The sequence below is a fragment of the Apis mellifera genome, linkage group LG14 (genome assembly GCF_003254395.2).
Source record: "Apis mellifera strain DH4 linkage group LG14, Amel_HAv3.1, whole genome shotgun sequence".
Classification (NCBI taxonomy): Eukaryota; Metazoa; Arthropoda; class Insecta; order Hymenoptera; family Apidae; genus Apis; species Apis mellifera.
Window position 1 is genome coordinate 10,437,050 of NC_037651.1, and position 22,019 is coordinate 10,459,068.

The 22,019-nt window shown below is 27.0% G+C and overlaps 5 protein-coding genes across 17 annotated transcripts in view; 3 read left to right on the forward strand and 2 right to left on the reverse strand.

The window, feature by feature from the left end:
* MARCH6 (membrane-associated ring finger (C3HC4) 6) lies at nucleotides 1-4,435 on the forward strand. Its single transcript, NM_001242458.1, is given in 6 exon segments — nucleotides 1-100; nucleotides 468-899; nucleotides 989-1,777; nucleotides 1,866-2,522; nucleotides 2,640-3,093; nucleotides 3,268-4,435. Coding segments are annotated over 5 exon segments (3,009 nt in total). The 5' UTR covers nucleotides 1-100; nucleotides 468-512; the 3' UTR covers nucleotides 3,990-4,435.
* Nucleotides 4,415-8,943, reverse strand: LOC552355 (DIS3-like exonuclease 2). 2 transcript variants are annotated; one of them, XM_006565644.3, is made up of 7 exons: nucleotides 7,660-8,363; nucleotides 7,315-7,576; nucleotides 6,607-7,124; nucleotides 6,212-6,506; nucleotides 5,936-6,129; nucleotides 5,557-5,839; nucleotides 4,415-5,456 (listed from the first exon to the last, which is right to left on the reverse strand). In XM_006565644.3, the coding sequence occupies exons 1-7, from the start codon at nucleotides 8,361-8,363 to the stop codon at nucleotides 5,352-5,354; spliced, it is 2,361 nt and encodes a 786-aa protein (XP_006565707.1). In that variant the 3' UTR covers nucleotides 4,415-5,351. The 2 variants fall into 2 exon arrangements, with proteins under 2 accessions (XP_006565707.1, XP_006565708.1); XM_006565645.3 differs by lacking the exon at nucleotides 4,415-5,456 and having other exon boundaries at nucleotides 5,707-5,843; nucleotides 7,660-8,943.
* LOC727313 overlaps nucleotides 7,811-22,019 on the reverse strand; it is an 18,088-nt gene continuing 3,879 nt past the window's right edge. Inside the window, exon 9 of one of the 2 annotated variants that reach the window (XM_026445024.1) lies at nucleotides 7,811-7,939. The gene's annotated coding sequence lies outside the window, so the exon portion shown is untranslated. Of the gene's footprint in view, nucleotides 7,940-19,547; nucleotides 19,737-22,019 lie in introns of those variants that run through there. The other variant, XM_016916301.2, reaches the window with a different exon arrangement.
* On the forward strand, nucleotides 9,083-15,143 carry LOC409253 (glutamate dehydrogenase, mitochondrial). Of its 2 annotated transcripts, none has more exons than XM_016916300.2 (8): nucleotides 9,083-9,245; nucleotides 9,377-9,828; nucleotides 11,893-12,093; nucleotides 12,642-12,875; nucleotides 13,190-13,347; nucleotides 13,461-13,616; nucleotides 13,698-14,162; nucleotides 14,254-15,143. In XM_016916300.2, exons 2-8 carry the CDS (start codon nucleotides 9,399-9,401, stop codon nucleotides 14,368-14,370), a joined length of 1,761 nt encoding a protein of 586 aa, XP_016771789.1. In that variant the 5' UTR covers nucleotides 9,083-9,245; nucleotides 9,377-9,398; the 3' UTR covers nucleotides 14,371-15,143. The 2 variants fall into 2 exon arrangements, with proteins under 2 accessions (XP_016771789.1, XP_392776.2); XM_392776.6 differs by having other exon boundaries at nucleotides 9,086-9,828; nucleotides 13,698-13,908; nucleotides 14,008-14,162.
* On the forward strand, nucleotides 15,709-20,346 carry LOC727311 (band 7 protein AGAP004871). 10 transcript variants are annotated; one of them, XM_006565649.3, is made up of 10 exons: nucleotides 15,722-15,948; nucleotides 16,423-16,546; nucleotides 18,633-18,742; nucleotides 18,900-18,972; nucleotides 19,039-19,121; nucleotides 19,214-19,417; nucleotides 19,485-19,540; nucleotides 19,632-19,710; nucleotides 19,783-19,884; nucleotides 20,011-20,346. In XM_006565649.3, the coding sequence occupies exons 2-10, from the start codon at nucleotides 16,453-16,455 to the stop codon at nucleotides 20,113-20,115; spliced, it is 906 nt and encodes a 301-aa protein (XP_006565712.1). In that variant the 5' UTR covers nucleotides 15,722-15,948; nucleotides 16,423-16,452; the 3' UTR covers nucleotides 20,116-20,346. The 10 variants fall into 10 exon arrangements, with proteins under 10 accessions (XP_026300811.1, XP_026300810.1, XP_006565712.1 ...); XM_016916306.2 differs by lacking the exons at nucleotides 15,722-15,948; nucleotides 16,423-16,546 and adding exons at nucleotides 17,423-17,864; nucleotides 18,239-18,322; XM_026445026.1 differs by having other exon boundaries at nucleotides 15,709-15,948; nucleotides 16,411-16,546; nucleotides 18,900-19,121.

Below are 22,019 nucleotides of genomic sequence, written 5' to 3' on the forward strand. Positions count from 1 at the left end.
GTGTTAACAGAAGGAAGAAAGAACTGGAAGTGGTAGCAGTAGACATTTTCAATATTTTGCACAGTAATTTTGGATTTTATATATCTTTATCGAGGCATGAGTAAGTAAATATCATTATTATGTAGATGATATTATACATTTTATAAAATGAAATTAAATTTTATAAAGTATTGTATACATTTTATATTAAATATTTATTGACACATTCCGCATTTTTGATGTAGTCTTTTATTTTTTACTCTTTCATTTTTCTATTTAATGCTATTCTTAATATTTTCCATTCAAATTATACATTAATTATATAATTATACATTTGAATACTCGTCTATTTTAATTTCATGTTTTAATAATATCATAATAAATTTATGCATATAATTTGTAACATATCTTAAGTCATTATTATTACATTATTTAACAGATACATATTAATTTTGTATTTTTATAATTTTTAAACATTTTTCTTTCAGCAAATTAATCGTTGCTTTAATCAATTATTTTAAACAAAACCAAACATGACGGAGGACATGTCAGGAGCAGACATCTGTAGGGTATGCAGGTCTGAAGGCCTTGCAGACAGGCCTCTTTTTCATCCTTGCATTTGCACAGGCAGTATTAAATGGATACATCAAGAATGTTTAGTACAATGGATGCGATATTCTCGTAAAGAATATTGTGAACTTTGTGGATATCGTTTTTCTTTTACACCAATTTATAGTCCAGATATGCCACGTCGTTTACCATTAAGGGATGTTATTGGAGGATTATTTTCCAATATTGTAACAGCAGTAAAATATTGGTTGCACTATACTCTGGTTGCAATAGCATGGCTAGGAGTTGTTCCATTAACAGCTTGTCGAACTTATAGGGCATTGTTTAGTGGACCTCTTGATCTAGTTCGAGTAAATACTTTTTTATAATTTTAAAATATGTTTTAATTTTTAATATTCTCTAACAAAAGATGAAAATAGCAGTGTACTCTTATTTGCAGATAATGTCATTACCAATGGATATGTTGTCTGCTGAAAATATATCATCAGATGTATTTCACGGATGCTTTGTAGTGACGTGTACTTTGTTTGCATTTATTGGTCTAGTGTGGTTAAGGGAACAAATTTTACATGCTGGTGGACCAGATTGGCTCGACCGAGATAATGTACAATTACCTCCCGTTGATAATCCACCACCCAATGCAGAAATACCAATACAACAATTCCAAGAGCAAAGAGCTCTTCAACAACAAGAAATTCAAGATAATAATAATGTACCACCCTTTATTGATGAACCACCAATCTTACCAGAACATTCAAATAACGATAATTTGGAAAATGCAGAAGAACATTGGGCAGAGGAGAATAATTTGGCAAATAATCAGAGAATGGATGAAGTTGAAGGAATTGGTAGAGATGTTGAGCAACATGTTGCTCCCAGAAATGTAGATCAAGAAATAGAACAACTTGTTAGAAATTTAGAACCACCTGTGGTAATTCCTCGAAATATAGAACCATTAATACCACCTAGAGATGCAGAACAACCTGCAGTGCCTAGAGACGAATTGGGTGTAAATGGTGAACAAGCAAATGCAAGAGGTGGTGAAGGATGGAGAGATCAGGCTCAAGGTCAAGCACAAGGAGAAGACGAAGAAGCAAACTGGAATCCATTGGAATGGGATAGACCTGCAGAAGAATTAACTTGGGAACGTCTTTTAGGCTTAGATGGATCCCTTGTTTTTCTTGAACATGTATTCTGGGTCGTTTCGTTAAATACGCTGTTTATTATGGTATGATTTATTTATATCTTTTAAATTTTTGAATATAATATAAAAAAATAATTGGTCCCTCTTCAAAATATAATATTTTTATTTTCAGGTTTTTGCCTTCTATCCATATTATGTCGGTAGTTTTATAATAGCATTGTTAGATTTACAAGAATATGCAGCTGCTTCACATTTTGAGGGATTAGTAACTACATTGTGTGGTTATTGCGTTACTGGAGTAGGATTAGTAGTCCTTCATACATTAGCGGCACCTTTAGGTTTTCAAAGATCTCAACGGCTATTAGGTTTATGTTATGTTATAGTAAAGGTTTCTTTACTATCAGTCGTTGAGATAGGAGTACTTCCTTTGGTTTGTGGTTGGTGGTTAGATATTTGTTCATTAGCAATGTTTGACGCTACACTTCGAGATAGAGAATCTTCGTTTAAACTAGCTCCTGGTACTTCAATGTTTCTACATTGGTTGGTGGGAATGATTTATATATATTATTTTGCTTCGTTCATTTTGTTACTACGAGAAGTATTACGGCCAGGAGTACTTTGGTTCTTAAGAAATTTAAATGATCCTGATTTTTCTCCTATCCAAGAAATGATACATCTTCCAATCTTAAGACACGTTAGAAGACTTGTAGCATCTGCAGTAATATTTGGAACTGCTATTTTATTAATGCTATGGTTACCTGTGAAACTTTTAAGATGGGCATGGCCGGGATTTTTACCATACACCGTGACTATTCAAAGCGAAGCTCAGGTAAGCAGGTAATTAGTTAAATGAGGAAACGAGAGTTTCTTCATTTCTCTTGCTAATAATTATACATATATATTACATTGTTCCTTATTCCTATTTTTTTTTGTCTTTTTTAATTAGATTAGCGAATTATCTTTGGAACTGTTATTATTGCAAGTCATTCTTCCTGCATTATTGGAGCAATCTCATACGCGTACATGGTTAAAAGCTCTAATAAGAGGCTGGTGTCGAGTTGTAGCTTGGATGCTAGATCTTCAATCATATCTTTTAAGAGAACAAACTGAAGATCCTGGACCGGCAGTAATCGAAGAACCGCAACATCCTGATTTAGGAGCGGCTCATCAAGCACTGTTACAAAGAGGAGGACCGACAGGTTTTCAACCATATATCAGGCCACGCTGGTTTCCCGCTCGTCTAGTTGGTCTTTTATTTTGTGTTTGCGTTTCTCTTGTTATCGCTAGTTTAATTGCCATGATTCTTCCTGTTTGGCTTGGACGCAGAGTAATGGCATTGTGGATGGTCGGAGCTCCGGCTCCGTCTCCACCTGTATTACCACCTACCTTAAGTGGATCTGGTAAGTTAGCTTTTTAAACTATAAAATGCTTATTGTTCTTTCTCAATATCATTCAATAACATATACGTAAATATATATGCACATACATACACATATATATACAGTTCTGTTTTTCTTTCTCTAATTCGTCTCAATTTTTTTTTAATTAATAAATCGTTTTTTTTAATGTTTCAGATAATAACGAAGCTGCAGTTGCTTTATCTGGACGAGTGCATGAACTATATACCATAGCTTGTGGAATGTACGTATGTTGGGCAGCAGCAAGAGGACTAGCTTTAGCATTTTCTTGGTTACCTCGTGGTCGAAGGGCTCTTATAGATAGAATAAAACATTGGGCAATTATAGGTGTAAAAGCATCAGTAGCATTTTTCCTACTTATTGGCCTAATACCACTTTTATTTGGTCTTCTTCTTGAACTAGTCGTTGTAGTACCATTACGTGTACCATTAGAACAAAATGCTATTTTATTCATCTGGCAAGATTGGGCCCTCGGTGTGTTATATACGAAAATAGCAACCGCTATTATAATGATGGGACCCGATTGGAGAATTCGTCTTGCAATTGAACGGGCATACAACGATGGTATTAGAGAAATAGATTTAAAATTCATCGTTACGGAATTAGCAGCACCAGTGATATGTTGTTTCGGTCTTGCTTTGGCTGTTCCTTATGCCGTAGCTTATGGAATAGTCCCACTTTTGATCACGAATTTACAAACGCAAATTCTTATCGCTAGACATTTATATCCTTTCCTTTTATTAGTACACGTGGTATGTATTGTTATATACTTTCAAATTCGACAGTTTAAAAAGCTTTACGAACATATAAAAAATGACAAATATCTTGTGGGACAAAGACTCGTAAATTACGAACATCAAAATAAATCTCAACCGTAACAACAGTAACAATTACATGCATTATGTTAATATATTTATAGTATAATTTCTTTTCGACGATAACGCGAATTTGATAAAAGATTCTTTAATCTACATTCTTTATCACACTTGATTTTAAACAAATGCTAATTTACATTAATAATTTACATTAATACTTTAATTTTTAGTATTATAATTTAGTATAGGCGATACGAAATAAATTAAAAAGACTGTTACATAATGTATCGCTTTTTCAGTTTATTACAAATATATATATATATATACATTATAGATTGTCGATATTTTTGATCTAAACTAAAAAAATTCTATTGTTTAAAAAAAAACAATGACAAAAACAATATTTTGCTAACTAATTATATTATTTTTCAAAACTCAAGATTCATAATTACACTTTTATTATTGATCGAATAAACTATTATTTCAAACATTAAATTGAAATTTTCAACTTTAAAAAAAATCAGTGTACAAAGTTTTATCACTATTTAATGAATTCTAAAAAAAAAAAAAAATAAATTTCGAAGTACTACGTACTGTTATGAAAGTAAAGTTACATTTTAACTTAAAACTCGTTAGTAACAAAATAACGTAATCATATTTTATTATAAAAAATTAATATTTAAAACAATTAATTTGAATAAAATTAAGAAATATTTATAATTTAATGAAAATAAAGAAAGTCATATTTCTTAAGAAACTTATTACGTTTTCTTTATTTCAACTAATTTGTATTATTTGTAATTTAATTTATAAAAAAAAGAAAAAATTATTGCGTATATATAATTTCATAAAAAATAGTAGAAATTTTACAGATCCACACTCAGGAATCTTTTTTAAATAAAAATCTTGATTAATTCTCCAATCATATCTTTTTCATATACAGTTAGAAATATATTTTTTTGTGCATGGTACACATAATTTTATGTACAGTATGAAATTAAATATAAGTACGGGCTATTTATTTATATACGTACTAATCGTTCTACAGTTAATATAACTGTATGATTACAAATATGTAAAGATGTTGCCGCGATGTACATTAAAATGTAATTGAAATAAATAATGTTCTTGTGAAATTTTCAATTTATTCTTTCTGTCAATTTCTTCAAAATACACTTGATAAAGTTATATCTCTCTTAAAACCATTTCAAGTTTTTAATATAATGTATGTATGTATAAATATATGTATGGTATGATGTGCGTGCGTACACGCGGCGTATATATATATATATATACATACATACATATATATACACAGCCAAAAATATGTACAATATGATTTATATAAAAAGGTATACAGCGATAAAAATATTTGTACAATATTCGATTTCAAATATAATTTACAGCGAACATACGTCAATACTGTTACAATTCTATTTCTTGATTTGGTGGTAAAAGATTACCAATTAATTGAAAAGATTCAGGATGTTTTTCGATTCTCAAATATAATAAACTAAAAACATTTATTACCTGAAAAATATCATTTATGTTTTTCATATATTTTCTATAAATTTGATTTTATCTAGATAAAAGAATTTATACAATATGAGTGTATAATTTTATATTATACCTGAGTAACAGCAGGTTTTTTCCAAAAAATGCTTATTGTAGGAACAGAATATTCCGAAGAATATTCAATAACTGCCAATTTTTCTAACTGTGTGATGGAAACTCTTAATTTTATACCAAGTTGACACAATATAACATTTATAAAATTTTCATTTACATTCAATACGATACCCATTGTAACAATAGGACCTTTTAAATCTATCAAATATGTAAAGTATAATTCACTACTTCGTTCTTGAGCCATTTTCGCGCTATACTTTTTTATATTACAATTTGCTGCAATTCTATCTTGACAAAAAAAACATGCAAATATTAAAGATACATTGTATTTACATTTGTATTTACATTAATAAATTATTTTATATTCTTAAGTAACTTACGATTTGCACAATTTTTTAGACCATTCTTTGGGCATCTCTACATTCTTCATAGTTGAATAAAGTAAACGATGCACTACACAATCAGAATATCGTCTAATTGGAGAAGTAAAATGGGTATAAAGTGGTACATTTAAAGCATAATGTCTCAATTCCTCTTCTGCTGTGACAGTTGATGAACATATATATGTTGCTCGCTAAAAATGTAAAGAATTATTGAAATTTTTATAAATAGAATAAAATCTTCATACAATAATAAGATCAAATAAAAAATCATACAGTCATAGCTTTGGAACAAAGACTATTGATAACCATCATCCTGTATTTCATTGTTATTTTTGTTTCATTGTTTTCATTCTCTAATCCTTGTTCATAACGTCTAATACTAGCATGTAATGATGCAGACGATTTAATATCTAAATGAATACCAAATCTTTGCAAAGTGTCTTTTGTTACAGTAAGAATATGTTTTGAAGGCTCCCTATGGTTACGTAATAAAGCAGTCTCCGGAATCATAGTATATAATTGTGTAGCAACTGTCATATTAGCTAGTAACATAAATTCTTCTATAAGTCTAAAACATAATTATTATATGTTTTTATATATAAATTTATAATTTAATTTATTTAAAATATGATATATATCATATATTATAATATTAAAAATAATAATACCTGTTACTATCTTTCTGTTCTTCTATATTATATGATATTGGTAAACCCGTAATTCTATCAATCTTAACATATAATTTTGGTTGATCTATTTGTAATGCGCCATTTTGAAATCTTTTTTTACGCATTTGAATAGCCAGATTATGTAAAATATTTACTTTTATTGATAAATCATTAAAATTAAAATTTCCATTTATACTTAAAAAATCATCTGGCCAATTATTTTTTGGATTTTCAATAAATTTCTGGGCATGATAATAGGACATTTGACAGCATGATCTTATTATAGTTTTAGCAAAACGATATTTGACAATTTCTGCATTTCGTGTTATTTCCCAAATAACAGAAAAAGCCAATTTATCTTGACCAGGTGATAAAGAACATATTTGACATAATTGTTTCGGTAACATGTGATATACATTATCTGTCATATATATAGTTGTTGCTCGTTTTGAAACCTGAATATCTAATGGAGATAAAAATTCCATATAATGAGTAACATCGGATATATGCACACCAATCTATAAAAAAGAAATAATACATATATGTATAAATAAATAAATAAATATATAAATAGTACACACACAGACATGCATACACGCATGTACACACACACATACACACATAGATAAAAAATAAACATAGTTGATAAGTAAAAATAAATTTCATAATTTTTTCATAATCGCATAATTGCTCTAATTGCATAATTACTTCATAATTTTCATTTTCCAAAATTTTGCAAGAAACTGAATCATCTAAGTCAACAGCAGCATCAGGATCAATAGTAAATATGCATTCTTGTCTCCAATCTTCCCTATCTCTTAAGTCATTTTCTGTTAAAATATAATCACTACTTGGAAGTCCTTTTATTATATCAGGACTATAAGGTGTAACATCTAAATCATATTCAAGTAATATTGCATTTGATTCTGTTCTTATATCACCAATATTTCCAACTATTTTCTCAATTTTCCTGTAAAGAATATAACATATCAATAATAATTAAAAACTTATAATTAAATAGGAATTCTTTAAATTCCTAAATATATATCATACCCAACTGCAAATTTTGGTTTTATCCAATCAGTTATAACAACCAAATACAATGTGTCTTCGTAACTGCTTGGACATACAGCAAATTGTTGCAATGATTCCCTATTTATTTTAACTAATGGCACACGATGATCTCTGGGATAAAAAAATGTAAATGCACCACGTTGTTTAAAACATCCAACTGTTTTTCTTGGATGTATTTTTTCTCGTATACAAACAACAACACCTGTTTTCTGTTTCTGCCCTTGATGGACTTGCCATTTTTCAGGTTGATTTATACATGCTACAACAAAATCACCATCAAAGGCTCGATTTCTATCTCTCAAACCAACAATCAATAGATCATACTGATCATCGGATAAAGATAAATAAGCATATTTATGACACCAGGGATTAATGCGTAAATATCCTTCTACATATTGTGCATCATTGGTATTTTGATTTTTTAAAAGTTTATCAATTTCCTTTTCGGAAATATGTCGTGGAAATGTTTCTTTTTGTTTTGAGGACTTAGATTTTTGACTCTTGATTTCTTTTTCTTTTCTTTCTTCAGAATCTAAATGCACTGATTGCTTATCAGTAGTTTTTCTTACAGAAGATTGTGATATCCCTTTATTTTTATTTTTACTTATCTTATGAGCAAATTTTTCAGCAAATGTGAATTGATTTTGTGTAACAAAATTTGAGGAAATTGATTCGTTTGACATAATTTTAATTTTGAACTTATTACTCACTTAAATGCACACGAAAATTAATCGTGATTTTAACAAACAAAATTTATCATGCATAATTGATATTTTTTAACACTATGAGTGTCAAAAATTATATATTTGAATGTGTATTACAAAGGCATACATATGTGACGATAAAGCACTTACGTACGAAAAGAACTAACAAATTTTGGTTATATTTTAAGAATGTTAACAGGTCGTATACTTCCAACAATAAGATTCCAACGACGAGAAAACAGCATTATTTAATACACATTTAATCTTTGTCAAACAACGTACCATAAACTTAATAAAAATATAAATCCCGACTTGGAATCGAAACAATAGCGTCACTTTTTACTTGATGTTGATTATTTGTAAGATTAAATAAGATTTCAAAGTGATACATGTTTCAGCGTAGAACATTTATACTTTGTTTGTTAAATATTTTATTCTCAAATCCTTCTTGTTTTTATTTATTTTAATTGATAAAAAAATATATTTAATTATTATTTTTCCATGTTATTACATTCTTCAATTAAAGCATGTTGTTTACGAGATTCGTATTACCAATTGTACAATGAACAACCATATAGGTTAAAATGTTTCAACATTTCATTGGTTACTTAAAGTTGACACTAAACAACAGAATCACATAGATAGCTTTTATTTTAAATGTTGGCAGAATTTAATTCACATTTAAGCTAAATCATATAGAATATAGAATCTGGAGTTGGAAGGTATTGAAAGTTCAAAGTATTGGATCAGTTGGCATTGGTACATAGGGTGGTGAGTTAGTAGGTAGGGCGAATTTAACTTATATCGTAGACGCGGTGAAAAAGTGAAAGAGGAAAGAAGTGCGATTACTGGAGCAGTCGGGTGAGAATTCTGTTAAGTTTCAAATCAATATTAAAAAGAATAGATAAAAAAGAAAGAATAAGAAAAGTTGAAGTTATACCGTGTAAAAAGTTTTTAAACTAATCGCATTATTAAATTTGGTGCAATTATAGCAGTGACAAGGTTACGTTAAAAATGTTTCATGTAAAGCAACTAACAAGATCGTCAATTGCTTTAAAGCAAGTACCAAGCAATGACATTATTCATAATACATTGATACGTATCGTACCAGCATTTCAAGCACGCGGTTATGCTGATCATCAAATACCTGATCATTTAAAGGATATTCCTAATGATCCGAATCCAAAATTTTTCGATATGGTTGAATACTTTTTTCACCGAGCTTGTCAGATTGTGGAAGATAAATTGGTCGAAGATATTGGCAAACGTTCCAGGATGACCGTTGAAGAGAGAAAAAAAAAGGTGAAGGGTATTTTAATGTTAATGGAACGATGTGACCATATCCTCGAAACTTCCTTTCCTCTGAGACGCGATTCAGGCGATTATGAAATGATCACTGGCTATCGCGCGCAGCATTCAACTCATAGAACACCTTGTAAAGGAGGTAAATCGAAATATATTTATTAAATCATTTCCTATCTTTATGATAATATTCATAATTAATGATTAATTTTTGATAATACCTTATAATTATAATTTTAACTATATCAATTTGTCCCATTTTCAGTTATTTTATTTATCAATTGTCAATTTTTGAGTAAATATAGATTTATCACATTATTTATATTTTTATATATTAAAAAAAAGGGCGAAAGAGAAAAAAAACTCAAACATTTTGTATAATATATAATTTTTTTTATGATCATTTAAATTTAATGTTAGCGGGCACATTAATTACGTCATCGATAATAGATGTAATTCGAGAAATCTTGAATTATAAATTTATTAAAATTTTTATTGAATCTTTATCATACTTAATGGAATATAATTTAAAGAAAAAAATAATATATAATAAAATTAATTTAAAAAAGAAAAATAAATTTTATAATCCTATTTGTGTTTTGCTTTAGTTGACTACTTACTTTTAAGTATTCAATGTATATTATTAGCTATTTGGAATAGGAAAATTTTACGGCTTCATAAGTTACAATGATGTGGATTTAACCTCGATTCTAGTAGACAGATTATCGAAAGCATGATTAGTATTACTAATATTGATATAGTATTAGGTCATTTTAAAAATGTCTTGTCTTGTTTTTGTTTAACAAATAATTTATTTTTTAATATGTGTATATATATATATATATATATATATCCTTCAGAAAAATTGTAGCTTTATGACGCACAGACAACGAAGAATGATAGCATGCCAACTTTTCTCTTCGTTCTCATAGCTTTTGCATTTTTTACTCACGAGGATTATGTTACATTGACGATTAAACGCGTTGGTGCGTCGATTTACTGTAATGCGATGCCTAGGATATGACAGAATTGTGCTAGTATGCATATGTATATCGTAGTACATATATGTATATCAAATATATGGAATTAATTAAACTTCTTAAACTACAAGAAAAATAAATCACGAAAAGTTCGATTGTATATACATTTCATTAAGAAAGATATTCGGAGCATGCATATCAAAACAACATCTCCTTGATATAAATTTGTACTTGAGCTCATGCGCGAAACGTAACAGCATCTTGTGAGATAGATCTTTTCTGAGAGCCAAGTAAGCGAACTTAATAATTCTCCGTTGACTATGATTATTCTTTTTCTATGTATATTATTTATCGGTATTAGCGGTATTTTCTTTTTAAAAAAAGAAAACTTTTTTTTTTAAACTTATTCAATCTAAACGTTTTCTAATATATAACTTAATAAGAATTAAAATCATAATTACTTATATTTTATTTTTTTTATTTACACGATAATAAAAAAAAAATTCAATGTAAATTAAAAGATACATGTACACTGAACAACATTAGATGCTGTCGCATAATGCAAATGTAATGCAATGATGTGATGCCAAGCTGTCTAGTCTTTTTCTTTGTTCCTGCCAAATATTAGCTAACTATCTTGATTCACAATTTAATTTAAAACTTTGGCAATTATAGCCATCATTCTAATATCATGATGATATCCAAAAGGTCGATGCTCTCATCGAAACAAATCGATACAGTTTTCTTATTCACGTGATCATATATTCACTCAAAATGTAGAACAAGAAATTCATTTTCTATATTTCTATATTCTATATAATTATTCTTTTCAATAATTGTATTTTTTAATATAGTTCCAAATGTTGTTTAAGAAAATAATTAATGATTTCTTTTATAAATAAATATATGAAAATATTATTATTATTATTATTATTATTATATAATTACCTTCGATTTACTTACATATATAAACATAATTAATTATATAAACACAATTATGTTATATATATATTATATTTATTTCTTTTTTATTTCTTTTTTTTCTTTATTTTTATTTTAATAATTAATAATTCTTAATGATTCATTTTATCTTTTGAAAAATCTCAAGGTAATATTTATAATTTATAATATATATTATACACGTTATTTATAATACATATATATGTATACCTAATATTATATGCGCTTATTATATACAGTTCGTTTATTGCTTCTGCTTGTTACAGGTATTCGTTTTTCGATGGATGTCTCGCGAGACGAAGTAAAGGCTTTATCAGCATTAATGACTTTCAAATGTGCCTGTGTAGACGTTCCTTTTGGTGGAGCTAAAGCTGGTATTAAGATTAATCCTAAATTGTATTCAGAACATGAGCTCGAAAAAATCACTAGAAGGTTCACATTAGAGCTTGCAAAAAAAGGATTTATCGGTAAGATATTTTAAAATATCGAAAAATTTATTTGTTTAAATTTATATCGAAGATAATGAATCGACTGAAAAAATACGCATGAATATGATTATCACATTCTTTTATTTTGATTAAATTTGTTCAACTTATTATAAAATTTTATTTAATCGCAACGATCATATTATACAAATATATTTACACATTACACATTTATACGAAATTTTTTTATCTTTCATTCTCAGATTACAATCATTTTGATATGTATATGTACATGTAACATATATGTATGTATGTATTATAAATATTAATCTTATTTAATAATACGTAGAATTATTTAGCTAAAGAAAAAAAAATTCTACAAATTTGAAAATTCAAAAAAATGGATAATCGTTAAATAATTATTATATGAATACATATTACTACACATTAATATATCACACGATACGATACATTTATGAATATTTATAATTCTAAAAATAATTGGATTGGTAGGAAAAAAGAAAATTTGTATTTTTTACTGGTAATTTTGGGAGAAAAAAATTTGCAAATATTTTCTTTTGAATTGAAAGGACCTGGTGTCGATGTTCCTGCTCCTGACATGGGAACTGGAGAACGCGAAATGTCTTGGATCGCGGACACATATGCCAAAACTATAGGACATTTGGATATTAACGCTCATGCTTGTGTAACCGGTAAACCTATTAATCAAGGTGGAATTCATGGACGTATTTCTGCAACAGGACGCGGTGTGTTTCACGGACTAGAAAATTTTATCAATGAAGCTAATTATATGAGCATGATTGGTACGAAAACATTTTATAATACGTTCTATTTCTATTTCTATTTCTTTCTAATGCCATATTTCTATTCCTAACATGTTGTATAATTTAAATGTATTTATCAGTTATTATATGATAACTCATTATCATTCTTTCTAAATTGTCATGTTGTAAGATATATTTATGTACTATATCTGTTAATTATCATAAGATAGCTCGTTATCATTTATTTTAAATTATCGATTAACTTTTTATTATATATATATATATATATATATAAAACATTAACTATATAACGTATAACATTACATTATATAACGTTAACTATACAACATTAGGTACAACACCCGGTTGGGGAGGGAAAACATTCATTGTACAAGGTTTTGGTAATGTTGGTCTGCATTCGATGCGTTATTTACATCGTGCTGGGGCTGCTTGTATAGGAGTAATCGAACATGATGGTGCTATTTACAATGCCGAAGGTATTGACCCTAAGGTAAGCAATTACGTAAAATTTAATGCAGATAAAACGATCTTACAATGATGTAATAACTTTAACGAGATCATTTCATATTAATAAGATTACTTAACGTAAAATTTATACTATAGAAATTGGAAGATTATCGTATAGAAAATGGTACTATCGTGGGCTTCCCTGGTGCTAAACCTTATGAAGGTGAAAATCTTATGTATGAACCTTGTGATATATTCATACCTGCAGCTATTGAAAAAGTTATTAATAAAGATAATGCTTCTTTTATTCAGGTAAATGAACTTTTTATTTAAGTAAATGTATATAAAAAAATTGCTTTGTTTTTTTTTAAATGATTGCTATCTTTCATTTAGGCAAAAATTATAGCCGAAGCTGCCAACGGACCAACTACTCCAGCTGCCGATAAAATTTTAATCGATCGAAATATTTTAGTCATACCAGATTTATACATAAATGCCGGTGGTGTTACAGTCTCCTTTTTCGAATGGTTAAAAAATTTGAATCATGTGTCGTATGGTCGTCTAACTTTTAAATATGAAAAAGAATCAAATTATCACTTATTAGGTATATACATAATTCATATAGTTGGCATCCATTTGAATAATACATTATCGTATATTTTATCTTTTATTATATTAATTTTTTTACAATATAAATTTATAGAATCTGTACAAGAATCATTGGAACGTAGATTTGGTCGTGTGGGTGGTAGAATTCCTGTTACACCTTCCGAAGCATTTCAAAAACGCATTTCTGGTGCTTCTGAAAAGGATATAGTTCATTCTGGTTTGGATTACACGATGGAAAGATCTGCGAGGGTAATTGATTATTTTTTCTCAATCGAAAAATAAAAAAATGATTAGTTATTGTGATTCAAATGTTAATAATTTTATTTTTATTCTATAACAGGCAATTATGAAAACAGCTATGAAATTTAATCTTGGTTTGGATTTAAGGACAGCAGCTTATATTAATTCAATCGAAAAAATATTTACTACTTACTCCGAAGCTGGTCTTGCGTTTTAAATAAGTAAAGTATTTATCGACACAAAGCAAATCGCATAAATGGAACTTAAAAAGTTTCAAGCTAGTATTTTAAAGACATTTTTAATAATCATTTTCAACTGATACTATCCAGTGTCTCTCAGTGATAAAGACCAAAACTATTATAGCAGTGGAGATATTTCGCGTACGTTGTCGCACGCTAAATCTTTTTCGAAACACATAATAATAATAATAATAATAATTAATAATAATAATAAAAATAATAATAATAATAGTAATAATAATAATAATAATAATAATAGTAATAATAATAGTAATAATAAATTTGCCTAACAAGTGTTCCATCGTACGGATAATATATTTAATGCTTACGTCGATCGCGTTATTCGCGTCGCTATAATTGTTATACAGTACAAGTTGCATGAAAAAGTGCATAAATCGAACACTAATGAATTCGATATACGAAATAGCGAATTCAAAACAAAGTATTGTAAAACAGCATATTTTCCTTTGTAAATTAATTCAATGAAACCAACCAAACAATATAATAACAATATAATATCACATTTTTATACATCACTTTTAACAATATATCTGAATATTATTTAAAAAGATTGCACGACAAACGCTAAACGAGTGATAAAAATTTGTAAATTTTAATTCAATTGAATTATTTTTAAATTATCGCGAGGAATGATTTACCGAGATTTTATCTCTATAATCAAACCGAAAAACTGCGGTATAATATTGTTATAATACGAAGTATATTAATAAATATATGATCTTAATTAATATTTTTTCTATTGTTTTGAAGCCTTCTTTATTTTATTTGTGACATTATATATATCCGCTACATGTTCTGTTTTTGTAGCGAATTCAATCATTGTATTAACATGAATTTTAATTTAATTTCTTTATTATATTATTGATTTGAAGAAACTTAATTTTGAAAAGATCGATTAATTATGTGTAAATTTATTTTTTATAATATAATATATATTATTTTTATAAAAATAAAAAAATAAAGGAAACGCTTGTTCAGAACTAATCACAATTTCCTATCTATAAAATTGCAATTACTTTTACTTTCTTTGTTATATTATATTATATTTATATATACATATACATTATATCTGTCATTAATTCGTAATTTTTAAAATTCTTATATGTCATCAATTTAATATATATAAATTAATATAAATTAATATAATAAATATAAATTATGATACGATCAGATTTATTTTATTTCTCATCATTGAATAATCAATCTATTTCATATTGATTATTCAAAGAAAATACAGAAATTTATTATACTTTAAGTGTGTTTTTTAATCTTTACTCTGAACTTTCATACAGCTTTGTTTCGATAATGAAATAAAAAAAAAAATAAAAAAAAACATGAATTGCAATTTAATAAATTGATTTTATTTTTTCGGCGAATTATACATTTTCAGTACTATTAGTAAGGGCGGCGGCCGCCCCCAACATATATATATATACATATACATATACATATATATATATAAAGAGTCAGACACCGCGACATTTCCTTCATTACTCTTGTCAATTCTTTCAACGACACGCAACAATTGAAACAAGGTATATAATAATTCATTTTCAATATTTTTCATGTTTATACATAAAAATAATTTATGAAAAAAATTTCAATTCACTCGATTTATATTCGTTTATTTTAACTGCTAATAAGAAAAATGATCATGTATTTTAATGCATTATTAATCCTATATTCAAATGAACGCACGTTGAGAAAGTCTTGTAATACATTAATTAAAAATGAAATTAAGAAATAAAGTAAAATCTTTGATGATAGATTTGAATTGAATAAAATTAAATAAAACTGTTTATTAATTATATTGACAAAAAAATCACTAATTTAATTGTAATGTAACATGTCTTAATGTCTTCTATTATTTGTAAAACTAGATAAATTATAAATGTATTACATTAAATGGAATTAAACATTTAGTCTTTATATTATTTTAAAATTCATATCAAAAGTAACTTATATATTATTTCTCGCTTTTACATACAATTATATAGTTTTTCACTTAGGTGGCGAGATTTGAATTCCGCGTGAATCCCATGTCTATACCTATGGCTACTATAAGCAATGGAAACGGATCAACGATACAGATTAACACGCGTCCAGATGATATACAGAATCGTATCGTTGACGGTGAGTTGCAAATAGTAATTTAAATTTCTAAAATTCAAATCTATTATTCTATTTCTATTGAAAGAAAAAAAATAACAAATCCTTTTCAATTCCCTTAAAACTTAAATAATTTATATTCGTGTTTATCAAATTATATTATCAAATTTATATATTATAAAATCGAAACTCATATGTATCGGAGTTGAACATAAAATATTGCTCGAGTGTAAAGAAGGTTAAATTTTTCTTTACACTCTATAATAAAGTAATATGACCATATTATCAAAGACAAGGTCATCGATTATTTCGATGCACGTGGATTCTGCACGCATATACACGTATCTTTATTTATCTACATTCATATTCATATATAATATTCCAGGTGCTAATTTTATCCTTAATTATTTAAAAATATTGGCATCGAAAAAATTAATTTAATTCGTTTAATAATATAAAGTATAACATATAAGAATAATTCAACTCATTATCGATATTACAGTATATACGTGTTGAATTATTCAAAAAATGAATTACTACCAAATGGAAACCATTTGTCATTCTTAATCGTCGTGACGTTCAATATAGAGAAATAAAAAAGATCGCACGTTTTTTTTTCTTTTTTCTTTTTCAAATTTTCCAATAAATTATTGTTCATTTTTTGTATTAATTTTATATATCATGAGTTCCAATTAAAATGAATTGTTTCATTAAATGAAAATAAGTATCTCAAAAACGAACTTACACACGTAATAAACAATAAATGATATGCAATACATATATTAAATAACGAAGTAAACAATTTCTAAAAGAGGGATCAGTTATGTGTTGTACTGTACAATCAAAGGGAAAATCATATTTTGATATTAGTTTTAATTAATTAATAGATTAATTAATAGAAAAAAAAACCAGAAAGGAAAAAACTGTAAATAAAAAAAGTAGGGATGTATGCATTTCGCGCATGTCGGAATGACTGAAAGGAGAGCAGTCGACGAGAGGAAAGGAATAACAGTGATCATTTAAACGAAAGTGGGAGTTAGATAGTGAAGGAAAAAAAAACGAGAGAAAAAAGTAGAGGAGAAAACTTTCCTCTACTTTCGATGGGTGATTAAACAAATAGATAAACAATTATTAATTAAATCGCGTAAATACGTAATAATATACGTCGAAACTCAACTTTGTCCTATCACATTTTGCATCTTCATCAGCAAAATAACCAATCCCTCTTATCTATCCTATTCAATGTTCAAAGATATCGGTGAACGAGAAAGATTCGTGTAATTTTTTATATACGTTCAATTTAATCAAATCAAGTCTAATAATTGTTTCGAGATGACAGATGGTAAGCGGTATTGCAAATTAACTTGGTTTTATTCAAAATTTTTTTCTACAATTTTAAAGCTTGAAAAACATTGGTAACATATTTTCACCACTTATATTAAAGCTATATATTTTCATATGATGATGACGTATGATCTCGTATGACCAGTCGTTCTCATTTTGTGATTTATTAATGGCAAATGATATTTTAAATGTCAAAATATATATTGTTCAAATGTTTTTTACAAATATTGATCTTACAAATTTTTAATAAGTTAAGTTAAGTTATCTCAATTTCATTTTCAATTTCATCTTATTTCCTTGTTACATGGTAAAATAAATATTTTACATATGTACTTTTATTTTAATCTTTCACCTATAATTTTCTAAATGTAGGTTGTACACACCCGTATCGACCTGCGTGTAAATAGACCGAAAGTATTGCATGCAGTAAAATCGATGATAACACTGAATATTTCTGTAAATATGATTATATCACTATCTATATATTTTTTTTCTGTTTAATAATGATAAATATATACTCGAACTTAAGTGATCATTGATTATATTTTACATTTAATTCAATATTTATTTCACTTAAATTGACTGAATATACTGAACTTAATTATATATAATTATATATTTCGTAGAATTTATATATGTAATGATCGAATATTAAAATTTGCTTAAACCTTAATTAAGATAATAAGAAAGAAGATAAATCCGAATTTTCGATACATTTAATATAAATATAGATTATTTTTTATTGATTATTTTTTAATTGTTTCAGTTGACGAAAACGTTCAAACGAACAATGATACCTGTAAAAATATTCTTGTGATACTATCTTGGATTATCGTGATTCTTACGATGCCGTTTTCATTATTCGTTTGTTTCAAGGTAAAATATCGCGAATATAAAATTTTGATTTGTTTTGATTTTGACGTTTATATTCGACGAATATTCGAACGACAAAAAAAAAATAATCAAAAAATTTTAATTAAAGTAACTCAACAAGGAAAAAAGAATTCTTTGTTCTTTTTTAACAACTTTTTAGGTAGTACAGGAATACGAGAGAGCTGTGATATTTCGTTTAGGGCGACTTCTTTCTGGTGGTGCTAAAGGACCCGGTAAGAATACAGATCATGATTATTACGTATATGTATTTATTAATATCAATACTATTATATTTCTAGGTATCTTTTTCATCTTGCCTTGCGTGGATAATTATGCTCGAGTCGATTTACGCACGCGAACGTACGACGTACCACCTCAAGAGGTAAACTCACTATATTTACAATCAGCTAATTAAATTATAAATGATTAACAAAAAGAGGAAAATTGATAAAAGAATTCGATTAAAATCGTCAGGTTTTGACAAAGGATAGCGTGACGGTATCGGTTGACGCGGTAGTGTACTATCGCGTGAACAACGCAACGATTTCGATCACGAATGTTGAGAACGCTCATCATAGTACAAAACTGTTGGCTCAAACGACTCTTCGTAATACGATGGGGACCAGGCCGCTTCACGAAATTCTTAGTGAACGGGAAACAATTTCCGGAAATATGCAGGTAAATTGATCAAATCAATTTGAAATCGAACAAATTACAGATTCAATGTTTTATTTGATATCGTCAGGTCTCTTTAGATGAAGCTACCGATACATGGGGTATAAAAGTAGAACGAGTCGAAATGTAAGTGTACGTGATAGAATTACATCGTAAGATGCATTTATATTTACTTACATCTATATATATGTACAGGTATGATAAATTTTTTCCACAGAAAAGATGTACGATTGCCTGTTCAATTACAAAGAGCTATGGCTGCGGAAGCTGAAGCTGCTCGTGAAGCTCGCGCCAAGGTTCGTTTATTTTTTTCTCTTCTTTTCTATATAATAAAATGTTAATAATAAGATTTACATGAATACAAATAGGTTATCGCAGCGGAGGGTGAACAAAAAGCTAGTCGAGCATTACGAGAAGCCTCGGAGGTAATCGGCGATTCACCTGCCGCATTACAACTTCGTTATTTGCAAGTATGTACTACCACTGACCCACTTTTTTATCGATTCAATTTTATTTGTCAATGCAATCTATTTCTATTTTGCGCGATCGATTATTTTTTTTGTTAATTTTCCTTTTTTCTTTCTTTTCCTTTCTAGACTCTGAACACAATTTCTGCAGAGAAAAACTCAACGATCGTATTCCCATTACCTATTGATTTATTAACATATTTCATGAAAGCCGGATTTACAAAAGATTCTTAATATCTCAATTTTTTAATATAACATTTTAATATAATTTTAATATAATAAAATCAAACGGTTATCATTCGAACAAAGTCATCCAAAATCTTCTACGTATAAAGGATACGTATAATTAACACACTCGGCTCAATAACATAAGAGGATCGCATAAATATAATAACATCATTTACTTTTACTACAAATATTCGATTAAAATAAAATTAACTCCAAAAGTGATAACACCCAATCCAAGTAAGTATATAATATATATACATATATATGTGTGAGTATAGACTCAATCCTTTTTTTATCGATAATAGCAAAACGGTTTATACCTTATCATTATATCATCGTATACAAAATAATTTATCGATAAATTTTGTAACGTAGAATATATATATACTTACATATTATATATATGTATATGTATATGTAAATTAAACATACATATTGAAATTTTTATTAATTTACAATTTTTTAACTTGTTTGGTCTATAATAAAATACAATATAATACAATTTGCAATACAATTCAATAACAAATATAATGATATTAGACATATCGATTTATTGATAACTTGCAATCGAAATAGTAAAAAAACGTTCTGAATTTTATTGTAACAATTGATTATATATTTTTGCAATCCAATCGAATCAAAATAACAAGAAAAGAAGTTTTCTATGCACTAAAAATTTCAATTTATAATTATCATGTATTGGATAGATATATTTACTAATTGAATATATCTATTAATCTTGACATATGTAATCTATGATATCTATGATCGATACATAGATTCCAAATATTTCGAAAAATATATATGTATATATAAATATTTATTAGAGACGAATTGATATAATCTTAGATTGAAAAAAATTTATTCTACGTGTTTGTTTCATATTGATATTAAATAATATTTTATAAAAAAAAATTCTAAAAAGAATAAAAATATATTCGAAATATAATTATTATTTCATTGAACGAAAGTACAAAAAAATATTTATAAAAATTTATATTTATTTCATATTCGTGATATAATGTACACAATTTTAATTTAGTATGTAGTAAATGATATACACGTATAAGTAATATATGCTCAATTATATATGTATAATAACTTATGTATTTGTTACTGATGCAAAGAACTGTTCACTATTGAAATAATTGATTAATATAATTATATATACTTACACATATATATATAAGTACGTAAATAATGTATGAATGTTATTTGTATATTTTTTCCGGCCTGTAATGATATCTGGTCTAACATAAGCGATTCTTCCCGATATATAAATAACATATACTTATATATAAATAACATTATTATATTTGTCGTTTAAAAAAAAAAATAATGATAAAAAAAAATTACGCAATTAATCGGAATACGTAATATTTAACAAATAGGAAAGTATATAAAATATAAACTTCCTTGTATTCATCGTTAAAAAAAATTGGATAAAAATGATAATCGATCAAAATTTTGTTGTCAAAAAAAAAAGTTTGTTTTACTTACTTATACTTATATCGTTATTTCTATAGTAATTTGATCATATTTAAGATTCAAGATTTTGATCTACCTCTTTCTTACGTACAAATTTCTATCTTTGATTATTATACTATAATGTTAATATGTTTACTTTAATGTTTATTTTAATGTTAATAACTTGATGTATTTAATATATTTTTATCGTATTCGTAAAGTGATTCATTCGAATACTATGCTCGGAAATAATTTAAAAATATATTTGAAAAGTGACAATTATATTTTTTGTATTGATGTTAATATTTTTTATTTTTTTAAATTTGTTTCACTTCATTATATGTAAAAAATATTAAATGGCAAATTATAAGATAAAGCAAAAAATTTTAATTTCAACAATTTTACACACATCAAATTGTTAACACCAATAAAGAATTTATTAA

What these genes read in the sequence shown, in the direction of transcription:
- LOC552355 (XM_006565644.3), bottom strand. Translation starts at nt 8,363, where the DNA reads ATGTCAAACGAATCAATTTCCTCAAATTTTGTTACACAAAATCAATTC. An exon ending in AAACCAAAATTTGCAGTTGG is followed by an intron (nt 7,577 to 7,659) that starts GTATGATATATA and finishes TATTCTTTACAG; the next exon opens with GAAAATTGAGAAAATAGTTG. An exon ending in GAACAGAAAGATAGTAACAG is followed by an intron (nt 6,507 to 6,606) that starts GTATTATTATTT and finishes ATTATGTTTTAG; the next exon opens with ACTTATAGAAGAATTTATGT.
- LOC727311 (XM_026445026.1), top strand. Translation starts at nt 16,453, where the DNA reads ATGTCTATACCTATGGCTACTATAAGCAATGGAAACGGATCAACGATA. An exon ending in ACAGAATCGTATCGTTGACG is followed by an intron (nt 16,547 to 18,632) that starts GTGAGTTGCAAA and finishes TAATTGTTTCAG; the next exon opens with TTGACGAAAACGTTCAAACG. An exon ending in AAAGTAGAACGAGTCGAAAT is followed by an intron (nt 19,541 to 19,631) that starts GTAAGTGTACGT and finishes TTTTTTCCACAG; the next exon opens with AAAAGATGTACGATTGCCTG.
- LOC409253 (XM_016916300.2), top strand. Translation starts at nt 9,399, where the DNA reads ATGTTTCATGTAAAGCAACTAACAAGATCGTCAATTGCTTTAAAGCAA. An exon ending in CCGAAGGTATTGACCCTAAG is followed by an intron (nt 13,348 to 13,460) that starts GTAAGCAATTAC and finishes TTTATACTATAG; the next exon opens with AAATTGGAAGATTATCGTAT. An exon ending in ATAATGCTTCTTTTATTCAG is followed by an intron (nt 13,617 to 13,697) that starts GTAAATGAACTT and finishes TCTTTCATTTAG; the next exon opens with GCAAAAATTATAGCCGAAGC.